Raw genomic sequence first — 23,559 nt, forward strand, 5'->3', positions numbered from 1 at the left:
AAGAAGCATAAAACAGAGCTTGATGGGCTCAATCTGAGAGAAGTTTAGATGTGCTCAGTGGTCTCTGCAGTCTTATTCTGAGCTGCATTAAAACCCCACAGCTGGGAGGGGTAGGCAAGCTCCAAACACTGCCAGTGGTTCTGGGGCCAGAGACCAAAATCCTCAAAGCAGTGAGCACAGCAAAGAGGAAAAAAAGGCTCTTCCAGTGCAATACCAGTGAGGTAACTCAGCACAGGTCATGGCACTGCTTCCACCTGGGTCAGCTCTCACTTAAATGCTTTAAGTCTGACAAGAAATACAGTGTTATAATCAAGACCTTTCTGGAATAGCACGCAGGGAATTCAGGCAGCTGGGATAGTAAATGCCCTTTCAGGAGGCTAAAGGAGTAGGGATAATCTCTATTTATATCCAGTCAATAGCTGACTGAGGTATAGATATCTTCTTGTAAAAAAAAAAAATAATAAAAAAGAGTTGTAGAGCAATCAAAAGACATAAACACCAGTGTTAAAAGAAGTGAGTCTAATCCTGACCCTGTGCCATAGGGCTCTTGGTAGGATGTATTTCCAGAACACACAAACATTTGGGGGGGGGGCTGAAATCGTGTGCACTTTTTTCTCTGTTGGTCAGCAAGAGCAGAACATTATTTTGTAAACATCTGACAAGCAAAAAGCCAAACTGTGAACGTGAGCAGCATGGCCTGACTTTCTAAACAGGCTGTGCAGAGTGAACCTCAGCCAGTGGAACCTCAGATTGTCCATGTTCTTTTTGGTTTGAATAATCCTGTGCTTCATGGATGGTTACAGTGAAATTAAATAGGAGTGTTGGAGCAAGAACAGCCTACTCAACATGTGTATCAGCCCAGACTGCTGCCATAGTGAAGGGAGACTGTTTCTGCCTCTTTTGAAGATTGGCAAGGGTATAAAAATAAAGTATTTGGTATCTGGAAGACATTTTCCACCAGACGTTTTCCTTTAGAGCTAGCAAAAAAATTGTGGTCTAAATTAGTGTTCTGCAAGCTCTTTAAAAAAGGAAAAAGGTTAGTTAGATGTAACACATGCAAGTTTAACTCTTACAACTGTGAAGACCTCAGACTCTGAAGGCAGGAATTTTTATACATACAGCAAGAGAGATTATATTTAAGTTTCACCACTGTGCCTGTGTTCTCTGATACCCAGTGGGATGGCCCATATTTTGTATTTATTTAGCCAGAGCTAGAAATGCAGCCCCCACAAGGAGAAGGAAAATGAAGTTCCTCTAACAAACCACCCTCAGTGACCAGGAGTGTCTGGGCAATCCTGAGACCTTTTGGGTTGGAGGATGCACAGTGACTGAGGCAGGGGATGCAGGAACAGGGAGGACAGGCCAGTTGCCTGCTGGCTCTGGGAAATGAAGGCTCCTGCCAGTGCCCAGCCACCACCCTGCAAGGGACAGGGTTTGCTTCAGGTTACCCCATGTTTTCATTGAAACCCAAACGTTGGAAAGGTGCTCTTTATTTTGACAAAAACCTGGGGAGCTCGGTCTCTGTTTTGAATTTGTTGGAAGGGGGGGAAAAAAATCACTGTTTCTACAAAAATGTTTTCCCTAGGGAGTTAGAAAGAAAAATGCAAACATATGCTGGGGGGCGGAGAAGTGTTTTTTGGATAAATATAGAGGAAAGAAACATATGAAATAAAAGCACTTGACTGGAGAGGTATGCTTTTGTAACTGTCTGGTTTTAGCCATTTAACTAGTTAGCACCAGGACCTGGAAATGAGCAACCCAGCCTGGCCATCAGATCCCTTGACTGTATCATTTTGGATCCCATTTGGGAACAATGAGAGGCACTGCAGCGTGGCTCTCAGCTCCTCCCCAGCATCACAGGGCTGTGCAGATGACTTCTGAGCACACTGAATGCATTGGAGTTAGAATGTCTGCACAGGCTCTTGGATAAAATATGCTACAGAATGGAAAACAACTTTTAATCTTAATTCTAAGTGGTAGTACTTTGGCTATTATTTACTCTTCTGCAGGGTGTTAGTGATGGTTAGTTAGAGTCAAACTGGGATCTCTGGGAAAAGATGCAGTGCCTGTCAGCTCAGTCTGCTTGGGAGACTCGGGGAAGGATGATCTCTCTGTCCTGCTTTTGTTCATTGGCCAGTTATTGTCCCAAAACTGAGGTCCAAAGGCACCACTGCCACTGAAATGAAAGAATGTCCAGGAAAGTCCTGACCTTTCAGGTATTTCTGCTGGAAAAAGAAAATACATCTGAGGAACAGGAGCTTTAGAAATAGAAATCTGAGGAGCCTGGGGCAGGAGCAGTGACTGGCACTGACCTCCTCTGTACCCACACACTTCACTACATTTGAAGGACAGCAAACATTAGTGGAGCAAAGGAAACACAACTGTTTTCTGGTCTTTTCCCTATGGATTATATCACAGGCTTCAAAGGCTCTGATATGTATCACCTTACCTGCAAAGTATGCAGAGGGCAGAGAGCAAAGCAAGTGCAAAGACAACGATCCCTGTTACAATTGCCAGCAGCATCATGTTCTCCTTCCTCTCCTGCCTCACAGCATCGACAGCACTGGGCTCTGTGATGTTCCTGTACTCGAAGAGCATCGCGAAGCCTCGGCCCCGGTCCGTGGTGGTGATCAGCTCCATGATGACCTCCACCATTTCCAAGGAGGAACCAAAGACCATGGTCTTGTTTAAAGGGGAATTTGGTCCACAGAAGCGAGAGGAAAATGTGATGAGATCGGAAACATAGAGTACATCGTGGGGACAGATATCCACTGCTGGCTGAGGGCTGGAGGAGATTTCCACGGGCAGTGCTGTTGAGGGAAGGGTCCAGCTCTCTGCTGGAACTTCATCTCTCTCACTAGCAGCAGCTAGGTGGGCAAGCAAGATTTTCCCTTCCAAATCATCTCCTGCTTCCAGGCCACTGGTACTTTCCCTCTGCACTGTGGCACTGCCAGCCACTGGGAATGGCAGCTCCTCTGCTTGAGCCTTGGTGATCACTTTGGGTTCCTTTACCTGCTTTGACTGGTTTTCTTCAGCCGCTTGTTTGGCTTCGTCTTTTTTTGAGGTGATTCCTGGAAGTTCATCCAGGTGACCAGCAAGGTCCTTTGACTCATCTCTGGTGCTGCTCAGATTCTGAGCTGCCTTTGACATCCAGGTCTGGAGAGAGGGTTTTGTAGTATGGAGAGCAAAGTCCAGGTTTTCCTCAGAGGAAGATGTGTCACTGTTTCCTGTTGTAGCAGAGGCTGAAAAGCCATCCCAGGGGGTTGGAGTGTCACCAGAGCTCTCAAAAATGTCGAAGTCAAAAATTTCCAAGATGAGATGGGTTCTCATGGGAACGAAAAACTGCCAAACACAGTGTATCCCTGGGTAGTAGTTGTTTGGAAAACCTGGGGATAAAATCAGACCTCTTTCCATCGATTGCACCACTGCACCACAGGAATAATACACCTGGGAAATAAAACAAATCATCTTACAGATTGCCAGAGATTATACACAGGATGCAGTTCTGCTGGACCTCTGGAAGGTCCTGCTCTTTTCTTTCCCTTCAGAGATAAGGCAGGGAAGTTCATTCAGCTTGTGCAAGTCTAACTCCTACTTTTGTGCAGCATCAATCTGATATGTCTAATATGGAAAGCCACTCTTAGAGACTATGGAAGTGTATATTGAATGGTCAGCCTCCACGGAAATATAACCCAAAAAAGTAATTCACATAATTCTCACTTCCTACTACTGATCATTTCCACTGTTGGCAAATATACAACTTTTTGACCACACAAATGTGTTGCTCTAAACATTTGGTTGTGTGACAAAAATCTTAAGAAGCTAAAGAAAAAATGTGTTACCACAGCAGCTCGAGCTCTGTGTTATTTTCACTAGAAAACCATGCTAATGTAAAAAAGAACCTTTGCATTGATGATTACCCATGATTCATCCACCCAACTCATCTTCTGTTTCAAGAACATTCAGCCTTTTTTACTTCAATAAGCAGTAAAATCTGGGTGGTTTTGATTTTTTGGATGGTTTTTCTCTTCTTCAAATTCATCGCCTCTCAAAATAGTGATAGCAGATAACAGCTCTCTAGTAAACCAGCAATCAACATGCATTTTACAGAACACAGCCACAGTTCCATGGGAAATGTGCTATTCCTTCGTTCTCCAGAAATAGCCTCTCAGCCTCCAAAGAGGAAGGAAGCCCATGAATGGTGGCACAAACCCCCACGCTGCTGCTTCTCTAAAGGTACAGAAGGCTGCTTTTGCACATCATGTTTACAACTGCCTTCTCCCAGAGATGCTCTCTGAGTCTTTTTCCAAGCTCCCTTCATAAATTTGCAGAGCACAGAGCTCTGACTGTGCCTTGGGCAATTTTTTTGGAAAAGTGGGGGGGAAAAAAAATCCTAAGTGCTTAGGTCACAAGACCCTGTCTAGGAGCATGGGTTTACAATAATTAATTGGAAAAGAAAGGGAATGCTTTGGGTTTGGTGTGGTTTTTTATTGGAAATGATTAGTTGTCTTGGTCTGTTATCTATTTAAACACAAAGGAAGCTTGGCAGTAGAACAAACGAAGCTTGTGAAATCCATATAAAGCCACAAAGATCAAAATACTCCAGATTTTTTTCCTCTTGGTCCCTCCCCTTGGCTCATATTGAAATGGAAATAAAAAAAATGCAATGCCAAATGTTAGAAGCCCCTAAATAGAAACAAAAAGCCAGACCTGTTCTGAGAGGCACAACCTGTGTTTTCCAGCAGGTGCTGCTCATATTCTGAGGGATTTCAGGATGGATGCAGGATGGCCACAGGAAAGGACCAAAACAGCGATGTGGCTGGAAACTGTGTTCTGTATTCAACTTGAAATCCAGTTCTTGATTTGTAAAAATGTCATTTAAATCAAAGCTTATGTTAATTACAGTGGAATAATCTACAGGCTTCTCATTTAAGGCACCTGGGCTGAACTGTGGCTTGAAGTGGAAAAGAAACCACATTCATCTGCCACATACATATTATTCTCTGCTTAATGCCTTAGGAGTCCCACAGCACACAATACAAAAATAAATTAATAGAAATTTAGTGACCTTTTCTCTAGGAAGTAAAATTTTGGGGCTTAGTCTGGATTAGTTAATTCATGGTGAAAATCCAGGCAAAAATAGCAAAACTTTATGTCAATTTGAGAGGCTACAGATCCTAACATTTAGATCCATTTACTAATTCATATCAGAATTACAGACACATTTGTTGCCACTTGGATTCTATTGAAAACTAGCTGGTTTTCAGTGAATATGCTCCACTTTCCTCAGGGAATGGGTGGCTCCTACACTTGGAAGAAGGAAAAAGGGATTTTCTGTGACTTTTCTTTTATCGCTTCCCTCCATCCCAGCACATCAGTGCAGTCTTCCCTCTGTTCCCTGTTAATCTTTTGAGCTCACTTTTAAATAATATATTTGCATAGCAAGAAACAGTAAATAACTAACTTTTCAACTAAAATATGTGCCCAGTTTTGGAGGCAGAGTGTGCACCAGCACTGCTGCTGTTCCAGGGTGGTACCCCTGGCTGTGGGAGGGTTTCAGATTGGCTCAAGCCTCTCTAAATTAGCAGTGATCAAGGGTGAGGTTTTATTTTGAGGAATATGTGACTGATCTGTGTGTCTCTTTTCAGACTCTGAGAGGGGGATGGGGGGCGTTCACAGCCCCACCTCTACTACCAGAAGACTTTGTTAACACCCAAAAGCATCGGATCAGCGGGTCCTGTGGCATCATTCACCAAAGTGCTCAACGGGTGAGTGCATCCCCCCAAAAATCTCTCCCCTGCCCTCGGGATAGGCTCCCTTTCCTGCCTTCATTTTCACTTGAATCTGTCACAGTTTGAAGGGAAATATCCTGCACACTCTGAATCCAAGACTCCTTAGATGTGCCCAAACTCGGGTGTCCCTTGTTCCCCAATGGACAATATCGAGTGGAACCCCAAACCTGCACCCCCAAACCCGGGCACAGGGGGAAGTGCCGTGTGTGAATTCCAGAGTTACGGCTGAAAGGTCATGGCAGTGAGGAAATTGTTCATTTATTATGGCTTGTGAGACCAAAAAGATTCAAGACTTGCTCTGAGATGAGGGAAAAAAACAAACCACAAGGGACAGGAAATGCAAGACAGATCGGAGGGGGGGGGGGAAGAGTTTCTGATTAATTTATAATCCACAACTGAATGACTGACAAAATGGTTTAGTTCATTTGAATCATCCATTATAAACCCTGAGTTTCACCAATTAGACACAGATGTTCCCTTCTGCAGCAAGTTATAGACTCGTGTGCTTTTGACAGAGGCACGTAAAAACTTCAGCACGTTTTTAATCTTTGCAAATGATAGGTTTTGTCTTTTTAAAAACAACACTTGATATATGCCCACACCAATTAGGTCAATTACGAGCAGGGAGAACCAGATTACTGGTCCTGTTCATCTGCTTTTCAGTTCTTCCCTCTCTGGCCAGGAGCCCCAAATGTTTCCAACAACTGTGTTGAACTGAACCTTCAGCCCATCATGGTCAGACACATCCTACCTGTCTTCTGAATTAGGGTAATGGGGAACAGCATTTAGTAGGTTTAGAAGGAACTCAAATCCCAGCTATTGCTGCTTGCCCACTACCACACTGTTTGGCTGTTTCAGAACAAGCCAAGATGTTGCATTTCCCCTTTTCACACTCCACAGCCCACTCAGCAGCTTAAATCTGTTTTACTGAAACATGCCCCATTGTCATGCACTTACCTCCTCCTGTGATGGTGTTTGGACTCTCTAGAAACGAGTACTTGATGTTGGCATCAGCTTTGAGCTATGCCATTAAGATACACATATGTAAGGAGTCATAAGGCCTCTACACCAGGAAACACAGGGCTAAGGAGTACAAGGATGACCCTGTGCTAGTCCCTCATGGATGATTCTGGCAGTGGGTGGTGGTAAGAATGCTCTGCTGCCCTCTGAAGTGTATGTTTGCAGCAAACCCATGTATGATGCAGTTGTAGAGAGCCTGGGAGTTTTTCTTACTGTCATTTCTTCCCACTGGACACTGCACATCAAAGAGCTCTTTGAGCAGGAGGCCCTGAGGAAAAGCAGAATTTCCATGCAGAAAAGGGAGAATTATTGTTTTGGCCAGGTGGGTGTTTATTATAAGGCCCAACCAATTATATGCACAGGGAAGAGTGGTTGTCATCATCTGAGGGTAATATAACCCCTAACTCTGCTCTCCACTTACACAACACCTACAAATGTAGCTCTGGAGCACCTGCATTATTCCTGTAGGAGCATTTTCAGGGAGTCAACACATTCTAAAGGAATCCCACTCTCTCTGAGAATAATTTAGTTATGACCGGGGCACACACAGAACCAAGCTCTTTGCTTTGCCAGGACAGGACAAGCTCTTGTGGCACTTTGCATCAAACCCTCCTGGCTGCTCCCACCAGAGCAAAGCCACGCTCAAAACCTGCAGGATGGTCTTGCAGAATGCCACAAATGGCAAGTGGTGGCAGCCTTTAGCTGGGTGATGGGTCTCAGCCTCTCCCTGCACCACTGGAAGCTGGCAGGGCTGTTTCTCAATCTTCTCTGTCTTGCCTCCAAAAGAGAAATGCTCCTGGCACGAGGTGACACCGGGAGCCGTGAGGGAACGTGGGGGGGATGCTTTGACACGTAGCTGGTGAGAGAAAGGGACATGAGTGTGTGGTTCAGCCTGTAAAGATACAAGCCCTGCTGAAGAGAAGTGGAAACAAAGTGATGTGAGGCCTTGGCCAAGGAAACCCTCAGCCCATTTGTGTTCCTAGTTTTTGCTGAAGCTCAAAAAGGTAGTGTACATTTTCTTTGTTCATGCTAATGCTGGTTATGAGGAGCTGCTGTTTTCCACATCTTAGAGGACACATCTCTCTTGCATCCCAAAGACTGTTTATTTTTTAAGTGTATTTATTTCAAAGAAGGGGAAAGAGGACATCCTGTCTTGATATTTGATATTCCTCTATGAGCATAACCTCAGATTCTCTGGCTTGGGACCTGTCCAATGTAGCTTGTGTTCTTTTATAAAATACCCAAGAAATAGCAAGTTCTTGTGGTGCACACCCAGAGTCAGAGTGAAAGCTCAGCAGAGGAAGCTGGAGACACACAGCTGAGCCACTGGATTTCCAAGACACCCTCAGGGGCCAAGTCACACACACCTGATAGAGAGACCCAGTTGCAGGCTTGCAAGGAAATGATGTGCAAAGTTCATAACCCACTTTATGGTTCATAACCCACCATTAATGCTTCATGCACATCTCAACTTCTGTGCATTTCTCAACATGTGTTTAAAGTCTCAGGCAGATTTAAAAATGTCACTTCCACTTCTTTTTAGAAATGAGAGAAGGAATAATCCACTGTATTTCAAACTGACTGAATATTTAAGAAGTGCTGCATTTATTAGTCCTTTCAGGAACAGACATGTATTAACTCCCTATCCAAGCTAAAGGACTTTTTGGTCTTTGCTAAAGACTGTACCAGAAAAATTTAATACTAGAGTAATGAGTGGAGGTGAGGATAGAAGCTCTTTATGCAGACATTAGGCCCCTAACAAAAATCACTCTGAAGTCAAAATACTTGGTTATGAACCTGTGATTTTGATGGTAATTATTTTAGGTTTTGTCCCTTCTGGTAAAATAGCCCCACTACATAAAAAAAAGAAAGAACCCCTCAGCAGGAAGATTTTTTTTTTGCTTAATTTAAAAATCAAAATCCACTGCAGCTGCCTGGTGCCAAAACAGGACTGCAGGCAGGGTATGGGCATTCCACAGTAGCCTTATCCTGTCCCAGGGGTGTGCAATGGGTTTCTGCACAGAGATGGATGCAGTCCTAGAATCCAAGATTGTTCAGCCTGGGTGATTAAATTTAACGATCTGAGCTCACTGTAGCATCAGTGGGATGAAAATTGTTTGGGATCTCTCACCCCTCCAAAATTAAAAACATCTTCCGTGCACACACGTGTGTTTCCTTCAAAGAGCTGGCAGTGCTTTGAGGTGCCTCACCAGCTCCTGCACATTTATTCTGCCCCAGGGACCTCTGTAAAGCCCTGGCTACACCAACATCTTTGCTCAAAACACAGGGAGGCATCTCAGTACTGCCCCCTTCTCCCCTCCAAACATGGGAGGTTCATTCCAAGCTAAAGATCCCTTGGACTCCTGAGGACATTTGAACAGAGCCAGCCACCTGGATGAAATATGAAGTGGCCCAAACATTCAGCCAGAGCAGAGAGAAAATGCCAAACTCAGGGTTTTAGAAAGAAAACGAGAAGGAAAAAGGGAACGTTCTCATTCCCCAGCTTACAGGGGAAAAACATCATATAGATAAAAGTCTTGACTTGCTGACATAGCTGGAACTGGCTGCAAAGCCACCAGAAATACAATTCTTGTGGTTCCCAGCACAAGCCCCAAGTTCTCCTCTCACGGTATTTCCAAGTTAGGGAAGTCTGAACTTTTTGGATGCTCGTCAAATCCAGGATCTCAGGAAACACTATCCCAAGAGCAGGATAGAAAACTCCAGTCTGCTGGTTTAAGAAATGACCACATTTACTTCACCAGCCGACTGATCTAGAGATCAAAGCTGGTAGGACTTTTTCCAAGCAGAGGACAAGGTTGATCAGAGACTTTAGAAAAATACTGCTATGTTTAATTTTGCATTTCCAGCTCATCTTTGCGTGCAACGTTTGTTTTCTTTCATTAGCATGAACCAAATTCAGCTGCAGCACATCTAACCTATTATTTCCACCTGGCAGTACAAAAATTCCTGGAAATGCCTTGGAATCACCATTTCCCTCTTTGCCAAATTGCCTTTGCTGTAAAGCATGAGGAACGAGCAAAAGGACAGTCTCTTATCCTGTATTAGGGCAACTCTTCAAGTATCTCTGGATGATTGAAAGCAGCAGCAGATCAGACATGGGACTGACAGAGTGTAACAAAAATTGCTGACACTTTGCTTAGTTATTAGGAGAGAGTTTTCCCTGCCTCCTCTTTTTCAGCCTTTAATGTGATTATTTTCAGATTTATCTCAAAAGAGTTCCCATCACTTCTGAGAGCATCCTGCTTGCTGAGGGCTCTCCCTTGCCCTCCCCATATCCCTGTCCCAACACAAACCCACTCTCAAGCTGCCCACACTCGTGTGCTCTCCTCACTCCCTGAGTCATTCACACAAACAAGCTCTGAACAGGTTCAGTGTGGGACTCTCAAGCTGGGCCAAGCATACATTTGCTTTTAGTACATTTATGGTACCAGAGCATTTGCACTCCTGTTTTTAAACAAGGATCTAACACTTATTGGAGTGAGTGCAACCTGCTGGATTTAAGCAACCCCAAACCCACATTTTTGAACAGATGCTCTGTTATTTCAGTGGTGGGCAGCAACAGCTCCACCACATGAAAGCGATCCTGGATGTGACATTTCCAGTCTGTAAATTCCATTTCCAGGAAACCAACTTGTCTTATATTCCTTCTTGGCACACACTAGACAGCTTCATGGGGCCCTGTTTTCACACTTATCTCCAACTTTTCTATTGTTTTTCGTGATTTGCAGGACATTTGAAGAGAACAAATATGCAGGTAGGAAGGGGACTGTGAAAGCTTGTTACTGTAGGAGACAAGGGAAATAAAAATACAGTCAGAAGAGTAGAGGAGGGAAATGGGAATGCAGTTCAGCAATTAGAGCAAAGAATGAAAAGTCTGAATGAGACTTGAGGACTTGGAGGCCCAAATATGCCTCAGACTGCAGACATGCTATTCTCTCTTATCCTTCCCACATGTGACTGGGCTGCAGCTGAGCCCTGGGCTCAAACATCACAACCAGATTGCTGGGCAGGCACTGCTTTATTTCACTGGAGAACAGGCAACATTCCCCTCACTCCCTGTGAAAAAAAGAATAATCAGGGAGGGCAGTAACGTTTGCATACCCTTGGAGGAAGGCAAATAAGCTCTGTTAGGATGGAAAGAGGCTGGCAGGGCTCAGGATATTCTCACCTGCTCTGGGTCTCCGGGGCCACTTCCCAGTGCCTGGCTGTGGCTGCAGCATTCCCTGAGGCAGTCTGCCAAACCGTTAGGCAGGCATGGCCACAACAAATCCCTGGGAATCAAAGCAGCTGCAGGAGAAGTGGCAGGAGAAGGTCAGTGATCTCATTAGAGCCAGGAGGCCAGGGCCCCCAGCCACAGAGGTCCCAGCCCCACAGCTGCAGTGTGTTTTGATACCTGGCCCTGGCAGATTGCATAACTGCACCATGAGGTCACCATCCCTCCTCCTTGATCCTCCCTGAGAACAGGAGGTGGAGAAAAGGAAAATCACAAAAAAACAAACACGGGCACTCCAGCCTCTGTGGAGAACAACAGCCCTCCTCATTTAACTCCAGAGATGCTTGTTCCCAAACAACAAAAAAATGCTTGTTCCCGGCGACACAAGCAGGGGCTGTTTTCCAAACAATCCCCCATGGAACAGCCCAGCTTTCCATAGCATGAGCAGCAGCATATGCACTCCAGGCATACATTGACATCCTGTAGTTGCCTTCAGAGCACCCAGAGGAAAGGCAGGCGAGTGCTCTTCTGCTTTGGGAGGCTCAGGTGAGAAGGAAAAGCAGTCCATCCTGAGCAGGTCAGAGATGCCAACCTCCACTGCAGTTATGAGCAGTGGGCAGAATTCTGTGCAGCAGCCACAGACTTATGAGTACCTGATGCCAGATTCCTATGCAAGACAAAGATCACCCAGCTCTGGTGCAAGGTTTCACTGGCTGATTTGGCTCACCTTCCTCTGCAGGCAGAAGCCAGGGTTGTTTCCTGCAGAGGGAACTTCAGAGAAATCGAGATGGTCTTAACAGCCCTCTGAAAGAATATGTCCTCTCCTTTCAGCAAAGGTGGGACTGCAGGAGGCTTATTGCTAACTCAGCTACCTAAAACCTCAGAGGTGAAGTCTCAGAACATTGAAAAGAGAATAAACCCATGCTAGTTTATAAACCCCCATATCATAAATAGGCAGAACTTTTAGTTCTCCCCTTTCTTTAATTAAGATGGAGTTGGATTTACCTACAAGATGTCCTACAAGTTGCAGTGCATAAGTCTTGCCAAGCAGAGTTCTCTCTCCTTATTCAGTTCTTTCTGTGATTTAGATCCTCAGGACTAGAAATGCTTATGATGAATAGTTTTTCTCTGGGCTTGGCAGTTTATGGGTGCATTTGCTGCCTATTACTTTCCCAGTTTGAAGTTACCACCACAGGAGTAAGCCTGGCATTCACTGATTGCCCAGTAGCTGTTGCATGCCAAGGTGCAGATATGCTTATGAAGTGCGTAAATGTTGGTACAAGTGTGAAAACCAGATAGAAATGCTCTGGAAGAGGCCTAGGCTAAGGCAGAGGACATTTTTTTTCTTTTAATTGACTCACATCCAGGTGCTTTTACTAGAAACTAAGGTCTCATTCTGAACTCTTCTCCATCTTTCACTACAGTCCCACATTACAATATTCATTTCCTTCTTCTCACCTTGGTTCTGAAAGGGACAAAAGCCAGACTGTTTTTCTATCAAATGATTTTAAAAATCTACATAAAATATGCAAATCTAGTGCTTGGAAAGACCCACTTGACTAGGCAGTGCTCCCTTGGGGACTGTGACTATTACACCCACAAAGTCGAACTATTTTGAGCAGAAACCTCTCATAAGTGTCTCACAAATTTATTGTGCCGTGCTCATGCAACAGATGCACGTGAGTCATGTCAATATGAGGGCAGTCTGAACACTGGCATTCCCCTTTCATCCCAGTATTAGCTTTTATGGCCAAGGAAGCATACAGCATATTTAACATAACATCCACCAGGGAGTGCTGGAATTCCCAACAACAACCAGCCTTTTCTTGTAGACTTTTCAGACTAATCCTTGCAGGGAGGAAAAAAAAAAGAGCTAGCTCTTGTGACTGGACACTCAGCAGACAAATAGAGATTCTCCAACAAAGATGCAAGATGCCATACCAAATAAGATCCTACATCTATACAAAGCTGTTATCCATGTTCTAGTTTGTTGGGTTCCTTTTTCAGAAAATACCCTCATTCAAACATACAAAAAAATGTAAAGCCTTAGAAAGAGAAACAAAGGCATCATTTAGAGTGTCTCCTCAGGCAAATAATCATGAATATGATGGGACCACCGTAAATAAAAGTAAGGCAGTGTAATGAAGAGTTCAAGATGCCATGGCCATTTGCTTCAGGGCTTTAATAGGTCACATAGGTCTTTTCTCCACTAGAGCAAGTTCTCATTAACAAAGTGTACTCAACACACCATAGAAAAATTAACAGTAAACTCTAGGGTTGGTGGGAACTAACAGGGGTGATGAGGCAGTTTCCAGAAGATCAATCTGGTTTTCATTTTCTACAAACTGAACAGGCTAAAGCAGCTCAAATTAAAGAGTAGAAAACATGGTCAGATTGTTTTCTACTACTTGGTAGCCAGATGGTATAACAAAACAAAAGCTATAGCCCTGCAGAAAAAGTTTGTTTGCTTGTAGAGTTCAGTGTAAAAGTCCATTGAGCAAGTATGTCCATAGGAATCTGTAAAACTAATGTTCCCAAATTAACTTTATATATATCACCTCCCAAATGTGGGGGGGGGATTTACATAATGAAATCCATATGCAGCTTAGGTGCCCAAAATTGCTTTGTTCTGTTTTGAAAGTACCAGAAACAGGAGAAAGGAAGACTGAAAAGCAATCCCATGCAGATTTTGCTGGGCACTTCCTGGGAAATAAATTTGGATCTTTAAAAGCAAACAAAACACAACACATACACACATAAACTGGCCTGACAAAAGAAGCAAGCTCTCTGTGCTTGGTTTTCCAGCTACATGACCCTATTGTTTCATTCAGACACTTCAGATGTTTCACATGTTGCAAGTCTATTGTGCAGACACATGGAGAAGGAAACATTCCACCTGTGAAAGCCAAAACCTGCAAATATTTTGTGCTGTCACTGCCCTGCTGCAGAGCTGTTATCCCTGGGAACCAGGTTGTTGTGTCACTAAATGTCACTAGCAGGTGAGGAGGCTTATGCAGAAGACATGGACAGTGATCCTTAAAATGCAAGTAAAGGAAAACCCCCTCCCTTTCATGTAATATTTTTCACTAGACTTCTGAATGAGCCATTGCTGCAGCTGAGGCTGGCCTTCAGAAGTCTGTTGTGGTCTGAGCACTCATCCTTAGTTTTGGTTGGTACACAAACAGCAGCACTTCTCTCCACCTCGTTCTTGCAGGATTAGTCTCCCCTTGTACACTCTGAAAAGGGAAATTTCCAAGATTCCACCTTTGTCAGGATTTCAGAGAGCAGGATGCTTGTAAATTTTACTTTATTGCCTACCCATAAGGAGAGAGCATGAGGGCACAGCAGGGAGTGTTGGGAGAAAGCAGAAAAAAGACATCACAGATACTGCAGACAGAGGAAAAGCTAAGCCCTGGGTTTGTTGTTACAGGGTCCCAACCAGTGAGCAGTTTGTTTTTCCAAATAAATCTGCTTTGCAGACATCCTTTCTTCCTCCCCATTCAAGTTTCAACCAGGAAACCTGGAATAAGTTACTGTTGATTTTAGAGGCAAATCAAAGTGTTCAGCCTGCTAAGCTTGCATTTAAAGTTAGTCTTGATGAGCAACTGCTTGGGGCCCTTGTATTCAAATAGTGAGGTCTCAGATTCACCTGAACTGCCCACCCATGTAGATCTGTGACACTGGAGGAAGTCAAAGGCATGGGCAGCCTGGACTTCAACCCTCAATGCTAACAGTAAAGGCTCCAAGTTTTCAGTCAAATACAGAAAAAAAATCCCTTTAAGAAAAACAGTCACTCAAAACAGTGGAATATTTACTAACCTAAAACTAGGAGGGAGCTGGATTTAGGTAGAACAGGTGGATTAGATCTCCCACTGCTAACCCCAAATTAACTACACTACAGAGCAGGCACACCCTCCTCGGAGAGGCTGAGCAATCAGCTTCCTGGGATTTGGATCAGGCTGGACTTCCAGAGGCATTTCATCCCACATGTCCTGTAATCAGGACGCTGCCCTTATTGCCATCCTTGGCACCTGACCCTGCCTACAGTCCTGCTACTCCTTAACAGAATAAAGAAACCCAAACAGTACAGAAACAAATCAGGAAGAGACTGATGAACAGCTGAAAGTCCTTCCTCAGGGCTGGAGGGAGTTCTGAATGGAGGCTTGTGCCAGCCCATTTTGTTTAGCTGGTTTGGTGGTGAAACCTGGCTGCTAATATAAAGAAATGAGAGGAATAAAATACTGGATGGAAATGAGATAGTGCAGCAGGTTATGGCTTGCATGTGAAAATTTTGCTTTTGTTTTGCCACTTTGAACACCACCCACCCCTGCTTTCTATTGGAGCATAATGGTACTGCCTGTACTCCCCCAGGACCAAGGATTTAACAGAGTTTAATAGTTTCTGTAATTAGATATTTGTGAAACTCTGAAATCCTCTGATGAAAGGTGCTCTGGAAGTATTACCGACTCTTCTACCGTGAAAGGGCTCCACCCAAACCAAAATACAGAGGTTGTCCTCAATGTACACCATTACTAATCCAAACCAGCAGTATTTAGTGGCCTGATTTAAGTTTTCCTGAAATCCCACATGACTTTTGTGAGTTCCAGCAGGGCTCCAACAATTCAAGAAAGGAAATATAGGTGAATTAGCCTTTGCTCCTCTCAAAATTGGAACCTCCTTTTCATTGGGAATGATGTAAGGATATTCAAAATGAACCATAAAGCCATTTGCTGCTGAGAGCTTGTAAGAGGAATGCACACTAATGCAAGACTGTGCAGTGCTCTTTCCCTACTCCACCCTCCTCCTGCCATGAATCTGTACAAGAGGAATATTTTTTTAATTTAGTACTCCCCATACTCAAGGAAGTATCTAAACACCAAGCTGAATATTTATTATTTACAGGTCTGAGATATCAGTGCATAATAATAATAGTGTGTAATGGGTAGAATTGCTTTACCAGACCTGGTCTAGCTACACTAGTGCTGGGTAGCCACTCTCTGATACCAAATATGCCCTGAGCTCCTTTTTTTAAGAGGAAAGGGAGGCAGGAAGAAAGAGACCTGAATATTTTACCAGTGCAACAGGATTTGACAGACAGTAAAAAAAAACAAACAAATTATTTCAGCATTTCCACCCCAAGGAAGGTTGGCATCTCTAGAGGCACTGCTCTCTTTTAGCTCCTTCTGCAGAAAGATTACCCACATCATTCCAGAAATCCTCTGCCACGGGCTTGTTTCTCTTACCTTGGCTTCTGCTTCCTTTGCCAGCCTTGGCAAACGAGAGAATTATGGTTCAGCTCTAAAAAGAAAGTGTCCCATGTGCTGTGCAGGACTTGAGGCCAGCCTTGTCCATCTTCTCAGCTTTCAGCTTCTTCAGTGCTTCAGTAATTAGAATTATCAGGACTAAAACACTGTGGACATTCTTGCTGCTTAGCGTGAAGCTAACAAGGGAGCGCCAGATTTACAACACTCTGGCCAGACAGAGAATTAAAAAAAAATTACAAATCATTGCCCAGTTCCAGGGATATGTACTCCAGGATCTTATTTTGCCAGGGACTCCACGTGAACTTTAGCCTCAACAAGAAATCTGCCTCCAATTTTCTCATTTAAATACCAGTCAGACCAGTGGCGGGATGTAAACTAACATGCATGAAAAATAAGGGTTCAATGACCCAAATCAATTATGTTTTAAGGGCACTGCTCTGGACTCAGTAGGAAATATTTTAAACAGGAAAAAGAACTAAATAGGATCATTCATTGAACTGACCTGGAAATGAGGCAGAAATTTGGTAAATAAGAAGCTCAATGCAAGCCAGCTTTATGAACCAAATGCAGTGGATTAAAAAAATAAAAACAAAAATCAAACCAAAACCAGAAAAAAAACCCAACCCCAGATACTTCCTAGATTCAAATAATGTTTCAGACTCCTGGGTGCTAAAGTGAGAAGTGCAATAAAACAAAGCAATTCTCATGCCTTCCTTGAGCACTGTAACACAGTTTAATTCCAGACATTACAAAAAACACCCAAACCAACAGTTTATAGAAACCCTGAAACTGCATCTTTATTAAAATAGGACAACCTGTAGCTCTTCTGTAGAAACCAAAAATAATAATAATTTAAAGCAAAAACAAATTCTGAAGATCAGAAACAGATACTGTGACTGGATTTTTAAAGCTCATAAACAGAAGCTAGGGAGAAACAGCTCTGCTTCAGAATATACTAATATAGCTGCTCCCCAAATTGCCCAGACATCCAAACTGTCCTCACAGTAAACATCTGATCTGCCAAGATGCACTGTAAACACAACAGGATGCAGCTATGGCAATTAATCAAGATACAAAGAAAATAGGAAAGACTTATCATTTCTCTGCTCCTCAAGCCCAAAGTACTTTCACAAACAGATTAATAGCTATTAAGCTCATTGCAACAAAACTGTCAGGTTCTTTGAAGGTGTCTTGTTTGACTTGACTGGCTTAATTTCTCGAGACAGAAATACAGCCTGGTGTGCTTTACAGTGACTAATAAAGCAAAAGCTACCTGGACCTAAAAATCCCATGGAAGTGTTACTAAAATAACCCCCGCACCTGGCAGCAGCTGGGATTGGAACCAGATGTGCAGCACATCTGGTGAGGAATGGGACTGCTGCTAACAAACACCGAGCCACTGGAGGAACACACTTTTCCAATCCAGCAATTTTCTGCAAAGTCTTGGTAGAAGTAAGGCATTTTGCCTCCTCTTTTCTTAAGGCAGAGGCTGACCACTAGCAGACCTACTGTGTGCCAATTTAAAACATTTGAGAACTTCCCTGTCCTCCCGCCCCAATCAGAAGTGCATATTTTGCTGCTCCAGTTGCATAATTTACTGATTCAGCTGCATGCTTGGTTGGTCTGGTAGGAGACTAGTACAGCAGTTGAGATTCTGGATACATTGCCAACTGTGCAGTGTGCTTTGTTGATCAGGGTCGTAGAATTTAATAGCTGAAATTTCATACACTTTACTAATCAGGCCACATTCTTTGCTAATTGAGGTGCATATTTTAGTAGTTGATTTTTTTTTAATCTTTCACTGATCTTGGGAAGGATCCTGCTTCCTCTGAAACCAGCAGGAATTTTGCCATAGCTCTTGCTGGGAACAGGGCTAGGACTCTCACTAGAGGGTCTTGGATTGCTAAGATTTCTTCTCTTAAAAGGAACAAGAAAGGCTTGTTTTTTTCTTCAAGCCAGCAAGTGAACAGAAGAATACCAGATGAAGGATGGCACTGGCATAGCGACCTCCTCCACAGGGATTTGATTAAACAGATAATATTTTATGGACATACAGAGACATAATTTTGACTGTGTTACTCTTTCATCAGGCTTACATTCTTCCTTCAGGATAAACAAGCCACTTATCTGCACATCTTGTTCCATCATCTGATACAGACACGCGGGAGGAAGCATCATTCACCTTATCCTCAAATTTTCTTTCATTTGATCTAACTCCTATTTTTAAATTGCTGTAGTGCCAGGTGAAGGATTCCAGACAGAGCTCTAGTTTGCCACAAAACATGTTTCAAACATCCACGCTACCTCACAGCATCCCAGAGTTTCTCAGCTCCGACTGGCAGAGACCACCTCCCTGGATGAAAAGATCAGTTCAGTTCCCTGTACCTCATGCAGACTTTGCCCTTGCCAAGGGAGTTTCTGTTATGTTTTCATATTGTTAACTCTAAGCCAGGAGACAAATAATTTCTCATAAATCTCTGAATACCTTTGTTCAGCTGCTGAATTGAACTACATTTGAGCAAGTAACTTAGAGTGGGATGTGTATTTTTTTACTAGCATAGCAACACTATCAGTGTAGCCAAAAGAGATAAAAATAGTGAAGCCTACGCAGCATAGTGCAGTCCTTGATGAGTGAAAAGCAAGTGCAACTTACTCCAAAAAATAACAAAAACAGGGAGCAAGAGATGTACACACACGTCTGTTTGGACAGAATTCCCTGCCACATTTAGGAAGAAAAGCAACAGAAAATGCTTGTTTCATTCTGCCAAAGAAATTGTCCAGTGTGTTAAGAGCCTATAAACAACATGTGATCAAAAGAATAATTGACACAGTAAGAAGTCAAGTCAGGAAGCCAGGCAGGAGGCTGCTGCTTCTTCATTAAGGAGCCAGTTTCTTTTCTGTAGTGCTGTTGGTCAATACTTTAGTTCAGATACTGCCTGGTGGGAAATCAAACACTCTTGATTTCAGAGTTAGAGAAAAGCAGAAGTTGACTAGAAAACACAGAAAAAAAAGACAAATCAAGCTTGCTGATGCATTCAGTGTCCCACCATTGCCTCTCATGCCCAAAGGCACAGCACACAGCCAGTACTTGCTCCTCATGACTGTACAAGCAAAGTTAGAACAGAAACAGCACAGGAAGGATGCAATAATTCAGGGAAGCAAGGAAGTTATGTAGTTTAATAAGAGAGGTATGCAGCTGGGTGAGGGTAAGCTTGCAGGTTCTGCGTTTGAATTCTGACTTAAAAGAGAAACCAAAGACAAAACCCCAGAACCATACAATTCAATAGATCTTGGTAAAGTTAATACTTAGTATTTCAGTGCCAGAAATGTGGCTTAATTAAGTTCTCATCATAGCTGTCTTCACCAGGATACCAGAGTGAGATAAAACATCTTCATTTCAACCACAGCCATTGCTGTGTGTATGTGCTGTGGCAGGGATTTGGTTTATCAGGCAGAGTTATAATGTTGTTTCTCACCAGGGAAAGCAACCCCAAACCTTTATATATATGCATATGTATATGCATATATATATATATGTAACAAAAGACATAAATGTATGGAGTATAATTTTCTTATACTGTAGTGGCTCATGTTTTATAGATCTGATAATCTCTACCAGAAGTGTCAAACCTTGGTCCTATCAGGGTCCATAGGATCAGTCCCCTTCACTTCAGCAGGACCAGGAACGCTCAGCCTTCCTAAAGCTCAGAGTGACTGTCTGCTCTGTAGCTGCCCCTAGTTTTGGGGTGCTCTGTGCTTCCTCGTCTGCCTTTCCGTCGCTGCTCACCCAGTGGCTCCCAGCTCTGCCAGGATCCCTGCCCTGGGAGCTGTACCTGTCACTGGCACTGTTTGCCTGCTCCCCGGTGCTCAAGAGCGGAGGGCGTGGGACTCTAATACAGCACGAGGTGGTTTGTTTGGACTCCTCATGCCAGGCACTGCCGTGGTCGGGGTGCCTTGGGGAATGCTCTCATTTCGGCTGTAGGCGCTGGTCTATCGGTTTCCACGGGGCTTGCACCGGATTTCGGGTCCGGCTGTATCGATGCGGGGAGGGTGACCCGGAGTCACACTCCCGGAGCATCCTGTCTCCCGGTGCCTTTCGGACTCCGAGGCGAGTCACCGGCCAGCCCGACACCCCAAACCCCGCCGCCGAGGGGCAGGGGCCGAGAGGGACCCGCAGCCGCCCCGGCCCGGCCGCCCCGCTGCATCCCCGCTCCCGGCGGCCGCGGCGCATCCTTCGTCCCGGGAGCACCCCCGCACCCGGGACTCCCGGCAGCTCCGCTGCACCCCTCTCCCCTGGGGACTCGCAGTGCCTTCCCTCCTCCCGGGGAGGCTCCCGGGGCAGCCCTGCCCTGCCCGGTGCCGGCGGTGCCGCGGGGTTACCTTGGCTCCCGCCCCGCCGAGGCAGAGCGCGGCGGCCGCCGCCAGGACGAGCCCCGCGCCGGGGCCGCTCCGTTGCATGGCGAGCCGGGCGAGCCGTGCCGTGCCGTGCCCGAGCCGTGCCAAGCCGAGCCGAGCCGAGCCGAGCCGAGCCGAGCCGCGCTGCCGCCGCGCCGAGCGAGCGGAGCTGCCGCGCCGAGCCGTGCCCCGAGCGGGCGCCGCTGACAACGACCCCCCGAGCGCGGCCTCCCCGCCCCTCGCCCCCTCCCCCGGCCCCTGCCCTCCCCCGGGGGGTCACCTGCGGCGCGGAGCTCCGGAGGGGAGCGGGGGGTGCCCGGTCCGAGCCCCCCCGTGGGGATGCCCCGGGGTGCATCCTCTCCGGGCTCGGGAAGCGCCGGGCTGGAGGCAGCCCAGCCCCTCCGAGCAGCCGTCGGGAGCGGGCTCTGCGGGGGAAGCGTCTCCTGCGGTCGGTGGGAGATGGAGGGGCCGGTGTGTTGGCACCGGCGGGGCAGCTGCCCTGGACAGCGCACCCGGCCGCTGCTCCGGTCACCTGCCAGACCCTGCAGCACGGTCAGGGGAGTGAACTGTCAGAGGAATGCGAAATAGGAAAGCGGCTCGGGTCTTTCCAAGGAGGAAAAATCACCCCAGCTACATCTGAGCACGAAGCAAAGGACAGAAAAGGAGCATTCCCGGGCATCCTCGGGACCCCAAAGAGCAAGAGCTGCACAAAAACTAGCAGTCAGGGTACAGCAGTCACTTAACCTCTCTGGATAACATGGGAAGGCAAGGAACACTCCTCATTTCTGAGGCAGCTTTCTGGTTTTCCAGGTGAGACACACTCTCCTGTACCCCATCCACTCACACCACATCCTGCCTGAGTGCCAGGCAACAACGTAATCAATGGGAAACAGTGGTTAGTACCTTCAGGTGGTGTCCAGGTGGGTGCATATAGTAAGCATGAACTTGGAGAACTAGTGTCAAAGAAAACAATTTTCTTTTTCAGAAGTGCATGGATGTACTTTGTATTTGACGTTCCATACTGTCATTTCATTGTGTAAATCAGAAGTAACATCTTGATTTTACACTTTGTAATGAAGGTGGGCACAGGCACCGAGGCAGCAGTATTGTGTTGAAGGCACCCTGGCACTGAGCTCATGTGTAATCCAGGGCCATTCACCTACGCCATGGGTTTGATGTCCTGTCTATAGAAAGTCATGGTTGACTCCCAGAGAGGCGAAGTTGATCTCCACCTAATCCTTGCAGTGCTCCTGAGATGAAGGTGCCTGTTTTCCTTTATTGGACACCTACAAAACGTAACAACAGGATTAGCCTAAGGCTGAGGGAGACTGAAGGGCCGGGACTCCGACTGCTCACTGCCCACTGGGACCACGCTGGCTCCCTGGGAAATCTGCATCTGCTAATGCAGAAATAGCCCTTGCATGGAAGGGCACAGAAGGAATGTCTCAATAGCTTAATTGGGTTGTTTATACTTCTTGCACTGAAAGCGGAAGATGCAAATAATTCTTTGTGTGGTCACTCCTTATTTCACCCTTCTTTTTTCAGGGCTAATTCTGTGTAAATGGTGTTCCTGGGCTCTGACCTTGTCAGTTATTTACTGTGACTGCTCATGTTCAAATTTACATTTCACTCCTCCTGGGTAATATTTCTTTGAGTTAGCTGTCAACAGAAAAAGCATATATCATAGAATATATAACTACATTATATCCGTTCTGAATAAACACAAAACCCAAGACACTTGGCATCTTTGGCAGGAGGGTTTTTCTAAGCAGAACACTTCTGCCTGAAGGGCAGTCTGGTCTCTGTAGCACAGCACTGTGGCACATTGCTTTTCTTAACACTCACAGTTAAATCTCAGGGCGATGTCACCATAAATGTATGGTAAGCTTTGAAAAATCCCTGAAACAAGAAATCTACTTTTTTCTACATGAGGCTCAGTGTGACAGAAGTAAACGATCAGATTCCATCTGCTGTTTCCTTATGTTGATGCACAGTTGTTGAGGACATAAGTCAAGGACTAGCTGGCAGAAAAGGGTATTCAAAAAGTGGTTTTTTATCTTTGCTTGGACAGCACTGGAATAATAATATAAGAAAATCTGAATGAGAGAGAACCAGTCCAAGTCTAGCAATGCAGCTCTCTTTTTAAGGATCTTACACCCCTGTCATTTGGATTCCTTTCCAGGGGTCATCTGAGTGCAGGCACCTGTAATCCTTTGGAGGCGAAGAGGCTGCTGTGTGGGCTCTGCTGCCATTCCAAGCTGTAGACCTTGAGCATGAGGTACAGATGCAAATGTATGCCGACTTCTCATGTTGGTGTTTGCTCTGTTCTTGGCCCAGCAAATTCTGTCAGTATGTCTTTGATCCCTTATCCCAGCATCCCTTTGCTGGCAGGACCTGTCCACACCACACTTCATCACTATGGATTAGCAATGACTTCGCATCTAGAATTAAGGATCAGACATACAGTAGTCTGCTCAGAAGTATTTTCAGCTCAGGTTGGCGACACCTTCAAACCATATTTTTAGCAAGGATTATGTTTTATGTATATGATCTCGCTCTGTGAGCAGGCAGCAGGACCCTGTATGGGCTAGAACAACTTCCCACACCAGGCAGCGTGGAATTCTAGGGCCAGTGTTACCTACTATACTATGCCATTTTGAGGGCTCTTGAAATGCTGAAGCAAGCACCAAATATCAGTGAAATAGTGACATTTATGAAGTTAGTGGATAGGACTTGTGTGTATAATGGCAGCACTTTCTTAACCAGTAGCCCCAGGCTGGGAGAGGAATTCCAGGAAAAAAAAAAAGATTCAGAAACCTACTGCTTCCAGACTGGCAGTAAAAATCATTTATTG

The 23,559-nt window shown here is 45.1% G+C and overlaps 1 protein-coding gene and 1 long non-coding RNA gene across 2 annotated transcripts in view; one reads left to right on the forward strand and one right to left on the reverse strand.

Annotated features, from left to right (window-relative positions):
• LOC113994249 overlaps positions 1-20,784 on the reverse strand; it is a 32,452-nt gene extending 11,668 nt beyond the window's left edge. Inside the window, exons 1-2 of the mRNA XM_027733097.2 lie at positions 20,691-20,784; positions 2,450-3,447 (exon numbers count right to left, since the gene is read on the reverse strand). Coding sequence (XP_027588898.2) covers positions 2,450-3,447; positions 20,691-20,768 — 1,076 coding nt within the window. The 5' untranslated portion in view covers positions 20,769-20,784. The remainder of the gene's footprint in view (positions 1-2,449; positions 3,448-20,690) is intronic.
• A 536-nt stretch (positions 20,785-21,320) lies between these two features.
• On the forward strand, positions 21,321-23,013 carry LOC120322746. The gene is made up of 2 exons (XR_005562633.1): positions 21,321-21,515; positions 22,888-23,013. It is a non-coding gene; the product is annotated as an uncharacterized LOC120322746 (long non-coding RNA).
• The last annotated feature ends 546 nt before the right edge of the window (positions 23,014-23,559 follow it).

This window comes from Pipra filicauda, unplaced genomic scaffold (assembly GCF_003945595.2).
Source record: "Pipra filicauda isolate LSUMZ 115617 unplaced genomic scaffold, ASM394559v2 scaffold14_size4853619_pilon, whole genome shotgun sequence".
In the NCBI taxonomy this organism is placed as follows: domain Eukaryota; kingdom Metazoa; phylum Chordata; class Aves; order Passeriformes; family Pipridae; genus Pipra; species Pipra filicauda.